The 13,200-nt window shown below is 33.7% G+C and overlaps 1 protein-coding gene across 1 annotated transcript; it reads right to left on the bottom strand.

The window, feature by feature from the left end:
• Positions 1–9,014: 9,014 nt before the first annotated feature.
• On the bottom strand, positions 9,015–13,198 carry LOC127735360 (uncharacterized). Its single transcript, XM_052245520.1, has 2 exons — positions 13,036–13,198; positions 9,015–10,087 (listed from the first exon to the last, which is right to left on the bottom strand). Exon 2 carries the CDS (start codon positions 10,062–10,064, stop codon positions 9,036–9,038), a length of 1,029 nt encoding a protein of 342 aa, XP_052101480.1. The 5' UTR covers positions 10,065–10,087; positions 13,036–13,198; the 3' UTR covers positions 9,015–9,035.
• Positions 13,199–13,200: the final 2 nt, after the last annotated feature.

The raw sequence follows: 13,200 nt of genomic DNA, 5'->3' as shown, positions 1-13,200 counted from the left end.
GTATGTAATTTTTGTTCATTTATGTTTCGCAGTTCAGTGTCACGTCCATTTTCCCTGAACTAGTATAGATTTTGTTTAGGGGCCAGCTGAAAACCCGCTCCTGGGTGCGAGATTTTTCTCTGTGTTGAAGACCCATAAGTGGCCTTTGGCTGTTTTCTGCTCTTTGGTCGAGTTGTTGTCTCTTTGACACATTTGCCGTTTCATTCTTAATTTAACTTGATACTATACAGGTTAATAAAAAGTAGACAAGACGTATGGAAATTTTTACATCGTAAACTATCGATTCAAATATGTTTCTGAATACTGTACATTTAGAAATGTTTGGGTGCATTTATTATAGCCATAGTTGAACAATAGACAAAAAAGCGAGATTTATTATTGCTATTTCATGACATGGTGCGGGCTATGCTACATTTATAAAAAAAAAAAAATTTTATTTTAATTGACGGATTCCGTCCCAATTTTCGCAATAATTAACCAAAGAACACGCGTCGTTCGCCTAGGTATTTGTGCATCTTCAACACTGAACACTCGCAAGCATTGTGGACTAGAATAACATTCTTTTCAAAATCCTCTTTTGTTGATCTTGTATTGCTGATCCTTTTTTTTCTGTTGACAGTTTCTCTCCAGTAGTTGTGTCCAAAACACAAAAAGGAATAACGTTTCTTCAGGTTAATAACTCCAATAATTAGTCTATATAGCTATTATTAATTGTGGCAATATTTGACTTATTTGTAGATTGCTAGAAACGTTATCTGGTTTATTTTTTGCCACCCTATCACACAATACACTAATGACTCATTTTATCAACAGTTCAATAAGTTTTAAAATCAAAGTCCACAACCCCCTCCCAAAACCCAAATATAGAAATATAATTCCCTGCATACACATTGAGATTTCAACTTTAAATCTCCAGACATTTCTAAAATGTCTCACGACATGGAAAAACCTTATTGACGTTCAGACAGGATTTTTGGTCAATCTATGTTAAAAGCACAAAATATAAGAGAGAGGCGAAATATACAAAAAGAGAGAACTTACATGAGCAACACGACGGTGCCATGCATATGAGATCATCTTCGGTTTATTGGTGGGGATCGTGCTAATAAGTTTTTAATAGTTTTCTATGTTGTGTTATGTATACTGCCATGGCATTGTCAGTACGTTTTGACTTCTAAGTTTGAATATTCCTTTGTTATCTTTTGCTTCTATTTTATAATATCAATGTAATTACCCCGATGTCGCAAAACATATATTAAACTTACGGGACACAAATCTGAGTCAATCATTCTAAATTGCTCCATTCCAGCATTTTAGGAGTCTGGTCGATTGCTTATTGACTTACTGATGTATACCAGACATTCACTTTAATTCATGCTAGAAAATATGGACTGGTTAAAAAGAAGACATTGTAAAAAGTATATATAAAGAAATGATTTGTTGAGTGTTTATGAATATTAATCTTACGAAGTGAATGTATATCTATTATTCGTCCTCACCACAATTTTACAGAAGAAAGGCTTTCTAACTGTTTAAAAAAAATCACAGAAGCAGCTCCACTTTGATTTTAATTCATTACTGAAACAGTTATCAATTGTAAATTCAACTATTCTTAGAAACTTCCTGCCAATACGAATTGAAATGTCCTGAAATGTTAAGTCACAGGTTGAGTGTTTACTGAATAACATGATCTCAAATGTTTAATCATCGTCTCATTCAATGAAAATGTTACGTCATTGATTGTGGTAATTAACAAATTATATATGTTTAGCCATTACTTTTACACATAACCAAGGTAGACACAATGAGGACAATGATACCTCAATATTTATCATATCTTTACATAATATGGGGATTATTATGCCCCAACACTATCGAAATACACTTTGAACCTATATCAGATACTAACAGTGGGGATTATTATGCCCCTGAAACACTTAGTAAAAACGCACATGATGTTGTCGTTGACCACGAAAGGGCGATGAACTGACATGTGTGAATTATCAGACTATATACATGTACGGGATGTATTATTCCCCAACACTCCAACGCAATAATTAATCACGATGCAAGCATATGCGAATATATATGCCTAGGTACAATATTTAAGAACTAAATCTTCACTCGGCTAATGCTTGTTGAACTTGTTTGATGGTTGACAAAGATGTTCTGATATATCGAGTATAACGTGTTGTGGTACTAGCTCCAATGCGAAAGCTATGACCATTATACAAGTTTGAATTGTATCCAAGTACAGAAAGTATCTTTTTCAGAGAAGAAATGAAATGGTTTCGTGTAAAGGCTTTTCTATTCTCAAACACAAAGAAAACGTCGTGTTTGTTACCCTCTTTAAATTTTCCATTACGAAATTCCTCGTAACGTTCCAGAGATAAGACTTGGGAATCCGAAATTCCAGACGCAAATAAATGAATATCAACACTTTCACGAAATGGGTCTGTATTGGAAGCTTTCAAATGAAAGGTCACTTTATCGTTTTGAAAACAAATATCTTCGATACACACTTGCATTCTGAATCAAAAGAATATAATACTGTTAATTCACAACATCGAAGAAATCCAAAATATGCCGTGACACGCGCTGCCTACAAAAGAATGTCTATATACGGCGTGTAATAATCTTTCCTCAAAAACTGACTACTATCATTTAGTATCGTATATAGGCATCGAGTTGATCAAGTTTATCAGAACCGTCGCTGAATATCGAAGGCTTCCTAAACTCTATATATTCACATCGTCGTCCACATAAATGCATTTTAATTGTAGAACATTTCAAATGCAAGTTTTTGAATTAATGCGTACCGAAGTGAATTAGAGATTCTTCAGTTAACGGAAGCATGTCTGAATTTCTCCAAATCACTCCAGTCATTCGTGAGAAGGGGTCATAGGCAGAATACCCACCCCCATACTGTGTACGTGTTTTGGGTGCTATTGAAGTTTTAAGTAAACAACTTAAAGTATTAGTCAGTTCCACATTACGAGTGAGAAGTGCGGACAAATCGTGACTTGTGCATTTGCTTCCGAAGATTCTTTCCTGAACGTCTGAAAATAAAATCGAGAAAGTGCATCGGCAATCATATTTTTAACACCCGGGATATGCTTACTTGAAAATGTGAAATTGTTAATTGCAGCTAACCAAGTGAGTTTACGCATTAGTGTCATAATAACTTGCACCCTTGATCGCCCTTTGTTTATAATGTTAACAGTAGATTCACTATCACAATCAATAACTTTTCGTTTCCTCGTCCAATCATTGCCCCCAAAGTACTGCCGCCACTGCGGTTGGGTACAATTCCCGGAAAGCCATAGACATATCAGAATCTAGTATATATTATAATTCCGATGGACAAGAACTACAAAACCGATGTCCCTTGAAGTAACCACCCAAAGCCACTGTTTCAGAAAAATATGCCACATCTTCAAATCGGCTCGACATTCGGCTGATAGTAAAACATAGTAATAAAGATTATTAACCTTAGTAGATAGGTTTATGGGATATGTTACAAAAGTCCTTTCAGGTAAAATGACTCTCGCAGCATATTGAAATGTCCCAAGAGTTGTAAAAATTCTCGATTTTTAATAGAGTGTCGACGTAGAAATGTTCCGATGAAATAAATAAGACGTTCCACTTTATCTTGTAGAAGTCTAGCTTCCATCTTATTTGTGTCTAAAATTATTCCTAGATATTCTAGTGTGGTATGTGAACCTACAGTCTTTTTCTTGGATTATGGTATATTCAATCTATTAGAAATTAAGATGATAATTGTCATAGTTCTGTCTCCTGAAGTGTCAGATGCTTGAATAGTTAAAAAATCATCAAGTAGATGAAGTATAACTGGAATATTGTAATTGTTCTTGGCTATCCAGCAAATTGCGACTGATAAATATTTTAGGTGACGATCGTGAGCCAAAACAATGACGCACATAATAGTAATATAAATTTCTCCATTTTATGCAGCATAAATGATGCTGCTCCCTTTTGATCCCTTGTTGTTTGAATACATCGGCAATGCGAGCATTGATCTTTATCGATTAAATCGTTAATACTTGAATAATCTCGACTTTCATGTGGAGACGACAAATCAACTATTAGCCTGTTTTTCTCCAAAAATTTGCCGTCCACTATACCTATTGGGCTCACATGATACCTATCAAAAGGGAGCCTTTTAAATGATTTAACATTTATCAACCTCTTGTTTGATTACACTATTAACGCTGTATGGATTTCAGAAATCTGATTGTAGATTTTTACATTCAACTGTTGGTAATTCTGTTTTCGACACCATGGTATTAAAACCGTTTTTTATACCGTCTGATAAATATTTAACAAAAATGCCTATCTGGATATTTGTTAATTCTTTCTCAAGGTTATTTACGTTGATGTGAGATAATGGAAAATCATCATTCACTACAAGTCACCTATCTGTTTTGACTTTCAGCTTATCAGCAGTTTTGTTTTGATTACTGGTATCCTTGTTATTGTTGATTAAAGCCATGACCTATTTTTTACACTTAAGACACGCATTTGTAAATTTATAATCTTTCCATTTGCATGTTCCATAATTAAAGTCATTGTAAAGATCATGACCCTCTGCTTGAACTAAACACCTCCAATTCCTATCTTTTATTTTATCTACAACACGAGCGTTTGTCGTGTTTTAGGGCGCATACAGGGGTTTCTTGATATGCTTGTTTATTGCAGAACTTTGTTGTGTGGTCGTAATTTCCACAGAGTTCGCATTCTCTACTTTGCAAACCATTTATTACAAAATGCAAAAGACGATCGTATACCTTTCCTCAGTTAATGGCGATGTTAATATGTTCTATTATAGCATTGGCGGCATTAGCCAAAAACAGTTTGTGATATCGATGAAATCTTGGTCGGTAGTTATAGGCAATATTACTAAAATCGGCCTCGTATTAATCAAGTTCATTTTACCGTTGTGGGTACACTTTACAAATGATATTCCTTAATTTCCTGAAAGCCTTGTTGAACTTAACAAGTGTCAAACTTTTCACTAGAAGAGGATCCCTAGGAGCCGATAACTCTACAGTTAGCCCTTCAGAAAAGACAGAGCGTGTCTGGTGAATCTCGTTCTTTAGATAAAGTAATAAAGATAAGTTTATGTCCTTACCTTCTAAACTTTGCTTGCGCAAGGAAGTCGACACGTAGTCAAATTTCGATAAATCCTCCACCAATACAATCCATTTTGAAGTGTCTACTTGTCTGTGGAAAGTTTGTTCAACATTTGTAGAAGTGAGAGGGGTGGTGTTTCCATACGTAGCTTGATAGGCTGAGGCATCGCCGACATTGCTTCGTTTGCCGACTTTAGAGCGGAAGTAGATTCCTTCAGCAGTTCTTCTGTACGTGAAGGTCCGCTGTTCTCGTTAGTGTGTTGGTTTGTCACCACGAAAAGTCTCTCATTAGCATCAAGTTAGCATCAAGGTAGACTTGACAGAAATTCTCATATTCTTCAATTGGCTGACATATTGTTTTTGTTCCCATGCATAGGATCATTTGGATAATGCCGCGCAGGACTATTTCGTCCACTCATTATAAAACGTTTGGACAGATTTAGATATCAATAACCCCAGTAAATATCAATATTATCTATAAAGTTAACCAGAATGAATATGAAATGATATTAATATAAGTCTAAATCGAATCGACAAAACAGCTCCATTACAAATTATTAATGGCATAGGTCACGTGCTATATGACTTCACATTCAAGCGCCACTGATGAGTCTAAAGTGTTCGAAACCTAGGCGTACCAAATAACAAGCATGTCGTCTTTGATACATTTTTCATTTCAGCGTTTGCTTCTGTCTGTACAAAAGTGTAGAAAATCAAACTATAGCACTCTTATAGCTTAGTTGGCAAAGCAGTGCCTTACTGTGACAGGGGTTCTGGGTTCGAATCTAGGTTGGTACAGTAATTAATTCTTGGAAGGCAAATCAATCAAATTCTCTCCGCCTACACCTACAGGCTTTACGAATTTCAAAATGGAATAGTCGACCCAAAAATATTTGTTACTCCAATGTTTATCAAAACAGCAGTGATATCAAATAATTTCAGCTGACGATTATCTATATATCAAAACATGTTAAATGACTTTGACAAGTGTTCCGTGGTATGTTTATAATTTGGAGAACTCTATTGAGTCTGAATGATGAAAACTACAATTTCTTGTTAAATGTTGCACTTATGATTATAAAGCAAGCGCATAAAAAAATGCCCTTTTTTGGTTAAAAGCAAAAAAAACAAAGAAACGTTCTTTGTGTTGCAAATCACCTAATCGATGCACCCCAAGGTAATATATAATAAGCTCTTACAAAATTAACTGGACGGCACCAGTTAAGTTCATTTGAGGGAACATTTTGATAGATGTCATATGATGTCCATGTGCACCTACTTAATTGTTTGCATGAAGATAAATAATCTATACATAAATTTCATCGCATTTAAAGATTTTCGTAATCGTATTTATTTGCTTTCCATAAAATGTGTTAACAAAAATACGAAACTCCAAGGTATATTCAAAAAGGGTGAAGTCCATAAAGCCTAACAAAACTAAACGCTAAAATATTTCAACAAACTGAAAGACTGGAAAACATATGTCATGTTTTTGACTCGATAAGACATTTTTTTTCGAAGAAAACAAAAAGCAGGATTAAAAATGGCTTTATAGCTAGATAAAACTACCACTTGTATGACAATTGTTTATATTTTAAACAGTCATAAATGGTTAACGGGACAATAATTGGGATCATGATGCAATGTATAGACACATTATGAATTTTTATACAGCATAACTGACTTATAAATTCCAAACAAACGTACAAACAAAGACGCCAGCAACCAACAACTTTTTGAAGTTGATAATACAATTAGTGTAGTAATACATTTACCAAATACAAGGATTAGATTTATGTACACCAAAAGCGCGTTCTTTTCTATAAAAGACTCATCAGTGACGTGAAAATAAAAATAATAAAAAGGTTAAATAAAGTACGAGATTGAATAGCACTGAGGACCTAAAATTCCGAAAAATATTACCAATACAGATTAGATAATTTATTCCTGGGGTAGAAAATCCTTAGCATTTCAAAATTTCAAAGTTTTGTTCACAGTTAATTTATAATTATGACCTTATTACCAAACAGTAAAGTTTAAAAATATACAAAAACAAACAAAAAGAACATTATAACACGTAATTGAGATGACAACGTCAGTACCTAGAATCTATACTTCCAGAGCATCATGTATTATTTGTGAGGAATATTTATCAACAAGGACTTGGTATCTTCCGATGAAGTTTTCATCAACTTTCTGCTCAGACACTGGTGACGTTTTACAAATTCTGAGTAGCAGCTTCAAACTCTTGAATACCGAATGAGTTGGGAAATGTATATCCCATATGCGGATGAAGTTGGTATATATATTGCTGCCAAGTTGGCGGAAATAAAGATTCATCAGTGACGATCAAATCAAAAACTTTAAAAAGGCCAAATAAAGTACGAGGATGCAGAGCAGTGAGGACCCTAAATTCCGAAAGGTTTTGTCTAATTCGGCTAAGATAATCTATTCCTGGTGTAGGAAACCCTTAGTATTTCGAAAAATTCAACGTTTTGTAAACAGTCAATTATAACCATATCAATGATAATTTATGTCAACACAGAAGTGATGACTACTGGGCTGGTGATACGCTCGGGGATGAAATATCAACCAGCAGTGGCATCGACCCTGTGGATGTAAATTAACTCATCAAATGGCATATACATGTTACGGGTCATATGAGTATTTGGACCATACGCGTATGGTCATGACCATATGCGTGTATACTCATATGGTCCGGTTAATTACTGCAATGAGAGTTGATAAGTTACCCTTCAACGTGTCATAAATTTAGACTTTCGAAAAATGAAATTTTGGCTCATTTCATTGTTACATGGTTAATGAAATAGAGTGAATTTTACTCACTAGATAAATTACAGTAAAACATGTTTCCATGTAAGTCATTATAGACATGAAGTCATTTGTTTTACTCACAGACAGCTTGGGCATTGAACGCCTCTTTCTCCTGTTTATTTTGGCGTTTAGTTTTGTGTTTTGGAATAAACAAAATTCTTATATATTTTAAGTTATTTTTAGTTATTCAATTCGGTTTTGCTCCAATTCACATGATCTTACAATAACAGTATCTTATTTGTGCTATCCCTCTATTCTTACGAGAAAATAGGAATAGAGGGTAAGCACTTATAAAATACTGTTATTCTAAGGTCGTATGATCAGGAACAAAAACACATTAATTAGGTGAAAATAAATAAAAATTATTTTTAAAAAAATCTTTAGAAATATAATTTAAACACCGGGGAAATTTTTTAGGCCTAAACTCTTGTGGTTTCACATACAGACGAAAAGTCGAAAGAATAAAAGTGCTTAAAAATGACAGGGAAGACCAGGATTTATACATTATGTCAAAGACCAGGTTTTTCAGTTATTAACTGCGAAGAAGACTGCCTGGTCTTCTTAACTAATTATGAATAAATCTTATATTGAAGGTCTTTGAGATTAAGGTCTTACTAGATACATTATCACACATACTTAATACCCGTAAGATGAACCAAGGCAGGTTGTCGACTAAACATACAATGAGCATATAAAAAAGCAAAATACAGTTTAACCTCAATCTTTCATATTTTGAAATAAAATGAATACTGAACTTTTTAATCAATCAAAGATGAAAGTGAGGTGAAGGTCACGTCATCCGGGCAGTCATTCGTTGGTGTATATCGAAGTTGAGCGCATCTTTAATCTGAATGTGTTTGTATCTTCTTCGAGCTGAACATGAAATGGCTCATTAACCGCGGCGTCTAACAAGATTAAACGATATGACGTCGAATAGATGTTTTGAAATCGCTTTATCACGGATAAAGATCGGTATCACATTTGTACATCCGTTTTTAGGATAAATGAAGATACGGGAAGTTAATATTAGATGTATGATAACTGATTTTATTTTGTGAATACATGAACCCGCTGTAGTCCTTTCCCCAAATAATGTTGAATCCAATTTGTTGTCAGATAAGGATATCTTTTTTTACCATAACACCTGTGTGCATTAAATGTTATGTAATCATTATTTATGTCGTATAGAACACCAAGTACAAGAGATCCATTTGTTCTTGTTACACACCAAGCCCTAGCTACTACTATTAAATCGCCCCAAGGATTCAAAGCATCCCCATACCTTCCTAGTCCAGAATGTTCTATGGACATGAATGATACAACTGCGTCAAATAATCCTAATGAATTATCTAAAAATTTTCGTCTATATTCAGATGGAATCATCGTAGCTATTTGGTCATGTTCAGATTCAATCCTTCCATATTCAAGTGTAACAATACTCTTTGCACCTATTTCAAGCAAGCATGCTTCAACCCATGGTTTTTCGGATCCGATGACTAGAACACGCCCTCCTTTCACTCCTGGTGCATGTAGTAGACCGTCTCTTAATGCGTTAGTTTCAGATATTCCGTAAACACCAAACAGTTTACCTTCCTTTGCTCGCGCTATATACTTCTCGAGTAAGGATTTGGTCCAAATAGGTGTCCTCGCAGTATTACCAAGATAGGGTTGGTTAAAATAGGCCGTGTGTACTTTTATTTGTCCATTCATGGTATAATCATTCCATAGAATTGAAGGTATTTTTCTTGGGGCATACTCAAGTCCATGAGATGAATCAACATATTTGCTTTGAAATAATGCTTCACAATGTATAGTGGCTGTAATTCTATCGAAGAAAACTCCTGGAGTTCCGTTTCGTGATGTATTACACAGTTGGCCACATATTAACTTTGTCTTTTTAATTTCATCTAAATATGTTGAAAAATATGAATCACGTTTGTTAGGCGTCAGCTCAGTATAATTGGATTTTACATGTTCGTCGCTAACCTTTATCATCGTATGACGGAATAGTATTAAGAATACAGAAATGGCAATAATTATTAAGACACATTTTGAGGAGTTCTTCAATTTGTCCATTATTCGTCAGTAAAATATGTATCCTGCAAAAGAAGAATTATACAGGTTAGTGGTTATCAATGGCGTGTGTTTAAATATTCATTTCTGAAACCTTGCGTTATTCCAATTGTTTCACATTTTTGTATAAATTATTAGATTTTGGTATTTGTATTTACAATATAATGTTGCATAGGTATCTCCTGTTTACAGATAATCAAGAAAAAAGTCAGCAACTGATATAAAATATATTCAGTGATGTTCAACAAATAACAATCAATCCACTTTAAAAATTCCACAAAACATGAATACAGTATTACAATTTCGGAGATTTCAGAAAAAGGTAGATTCAGTTTACATCCTACCTTAGAATGAAATACATTCTACGACTTCGATTTTATTTACTCTTATGAGAATTGTTTTACTTACGGTGCATGCGCATTGAAAACTTAAAGTAACTCAATAGCCGAGTAAATCCTTAAGCATAGAGTACATTATGTAATAACTCATAGACGACAAGAATATCAAATATATTTTTCACTGCCAGATCAAATAACAAAAATCATACGTGGTCCTTTTTTAATGTTAATGGTTTATACAAAAATATACAAGCAATACATGTACTAACTGGTTTGATTCGAGTATGCGTCAAATCTTTTGGTAGTAGCTTTAGCTAATGTTATCACATATTAAATAAATCATAGTCGTTATATACATGTGTTAAAATTTTTATGAACGTATGTTATGTTTTAATGGACCAGTCGATGAATAGCGTACTAAAAATCTATAACTTTGCAATGACGTCGGTTTTATTTTCGATCACAACAATTTTTTGGTATATGTTTGATTTCTTGGATCAATAGATTTGTTATTTATCAATGTATTACACAGAATGAAATAAGATTAGTTTGATGACCACTTTTAGGATGTTTATTGTAGTTAAAATACATGGACTACACGATGAACAGATCATTTTCTTATGGAGTGTATTGTACAATACTGGCCAAAAGCTTTTGTATTCATGTGAAGCAGAATTCATACAAAACCTTCTAAAAGACCAACAAAAATAAAAGGTCGTTAATTTCACTTGAAGATATATTGATGTCTCTGAATAACAACTTACATATTCCAGTGAAATGGCGATTAAGGATATTCAATGGACGACCTCAAACTAAAAAACAATATAACAAACGTGATGATTTCACTTTTCAATTGTCAGCTTTCAATTTTTCAGCAGAAAGATACCCTTTCATTCTATGGAGTTTACATACAAATATAGTTCAAGTGAAAAATAACGCTCATTCATGTTTACATCGTCATGACTTGATTTGCAGGGTTGTGGTTGTTAAACCCAAACTGTTTCAATAGGGTTAGAGGAGGACCGACGGAAATTGACAAAAATGTTACGGTCACGATTACGGTCTGTTAGCAAATATGATATGTCTGTATCTCAACTCATTTGCGACATGTTTTTGCGATCTGTAGTTTTTATAGATTGCGTGCTATTCATGATTGTGATATTCAAACTGAGATTGGATTCGTATGGCGGGTAGTGTATACATATCAGGAGACGCATGTTAGACATTTTATCCCGATATTACCTTTTTCTAATTAGAATTAGAAAAGGTCTTGAAAATTTCTAACTTTGCGAAATACCAAAATATAAGTATCAACAGAATGTTTATCATCTTTAAAGACATTTTCTATCGGAACCAATTTAAGACATCCCTTGGAAAAAGTTCATCACTGATTATCAGATCGAATTCTTGCTAACGAATTTCAAAATTTGAGATAACAAATTCAATTCGTGATAACGAATTAATCAATTCATGATAATTATTTTGATCCTTGATCACAATTTATAACATTCTTGATCTTGAATCTAAATAACAGTTTTTGGGATGTCCTATATGATGTTCGGTAATTTTCATCATGAATCAGGTCATTAGCATGCTAATGCAAGAATCAGCCAACGTGCTGTTGCTAAACACTTTCACGAAAGAAATTCACCTTTCAGTCCTTACAACAATGGTAGAAACAAACATGATTTATTAATGACCATCAATGACCAGGTCAACCCGTAGTTACAACGCTACATCAATAAAATTCTATTACGCTATTAAGTTGAGTCAAATTAACGATTGCAACGTCGACTGCTATCAAAGTCATGGCTGTTATGACAGACCGATTAGCGCCAAATTTGTTTTCTTCCATAAGCTTATATTCCAAAGAATCCACGGCAGAAAATTATTAAACGGTTACCGATTTAACCGCACAATTGTCATAACAGACTGTAATGTACGAGACAGAGGCATAATCAGTAGGGACAAAACTGATATCAAAACATCCCCCACAGAACTGTTCGACCTTCTGTCAATCATTAGGTGTAGGTTACAAACAGTCATGCATAAGGAGAAAACGGAATACTAGGGTTTCATTCCATACAACATTATTTGAACATTAAAAGTGACGTCATCATTCATCTTTTGAACTGCAAACGCTATTTAGATAATAAAGTTATGAATACATTTATGTTTACATATGTTTTATACAAGTAATATATATTTGAAAATCAAACTCAAAATGTTATCTTGGGTTGCGTATATAAAGTCCGTCAGTATATTAAAGAAGAGACGGGATAGCTGATGTCAAGACTTCTTTAATTAAGTTTAATGTTTAGATAATTTCCCAGTCTGAATTGTAATTAGGTATCTCTTTCTCAACAGTTCCACTATATCAACATGCTAAGGGTAAAACGGGATATTGATTTGTTATCTTTGTCTCTAGTACTACTGAGTCAGAACAGTGATATCTGTTCCTTGTGATATTTCATTCTGCTTTTTAGTTGAATAAATATTATTATCATTATAAATGCATTTGATAGTGCCGAACTTTAGATGCTGGAAAGGATTACTTTGAACTTTATTATTATCCAATTTCAAATACTTGAATACATTATTGGTTCAGTTAAATGTACAATAATAATAGTTCTTACCTTTTCTTCTTTATCTTCGCTATTACTCAGGCTTTACAACTACCAAGCAAAAATAAATCCACTGACGGTGCATTTTCATTGACAAATTACAATTTAATTGTTTGACATGTAAAATAATTTTTATTTGAGCATTATTTAATTACTCCTAAACATTATCAAATAACA

This window comes from Mytilus californianus, unplaced genomic scaffold (assembly GCF_021869535.1).
Source record: "Mytilus californianus isolate M0D057914Y unplaced genomic scaffold, xbMytCali1.0.p SCAF_3, whole genome shotgun sequence".
Classification (NCBI taxonomy): Eukaryota; Metazoa; Mollusca; class Bivalvia; order Mytilida; family Mytilidae; genus Mytilus; species Mytilus californianus.
The sequence above is the reverse complement of the archived record's forward strand: the minus strand, read 5'-3'. Positions and strand labels throughout refer to the sequence as shown.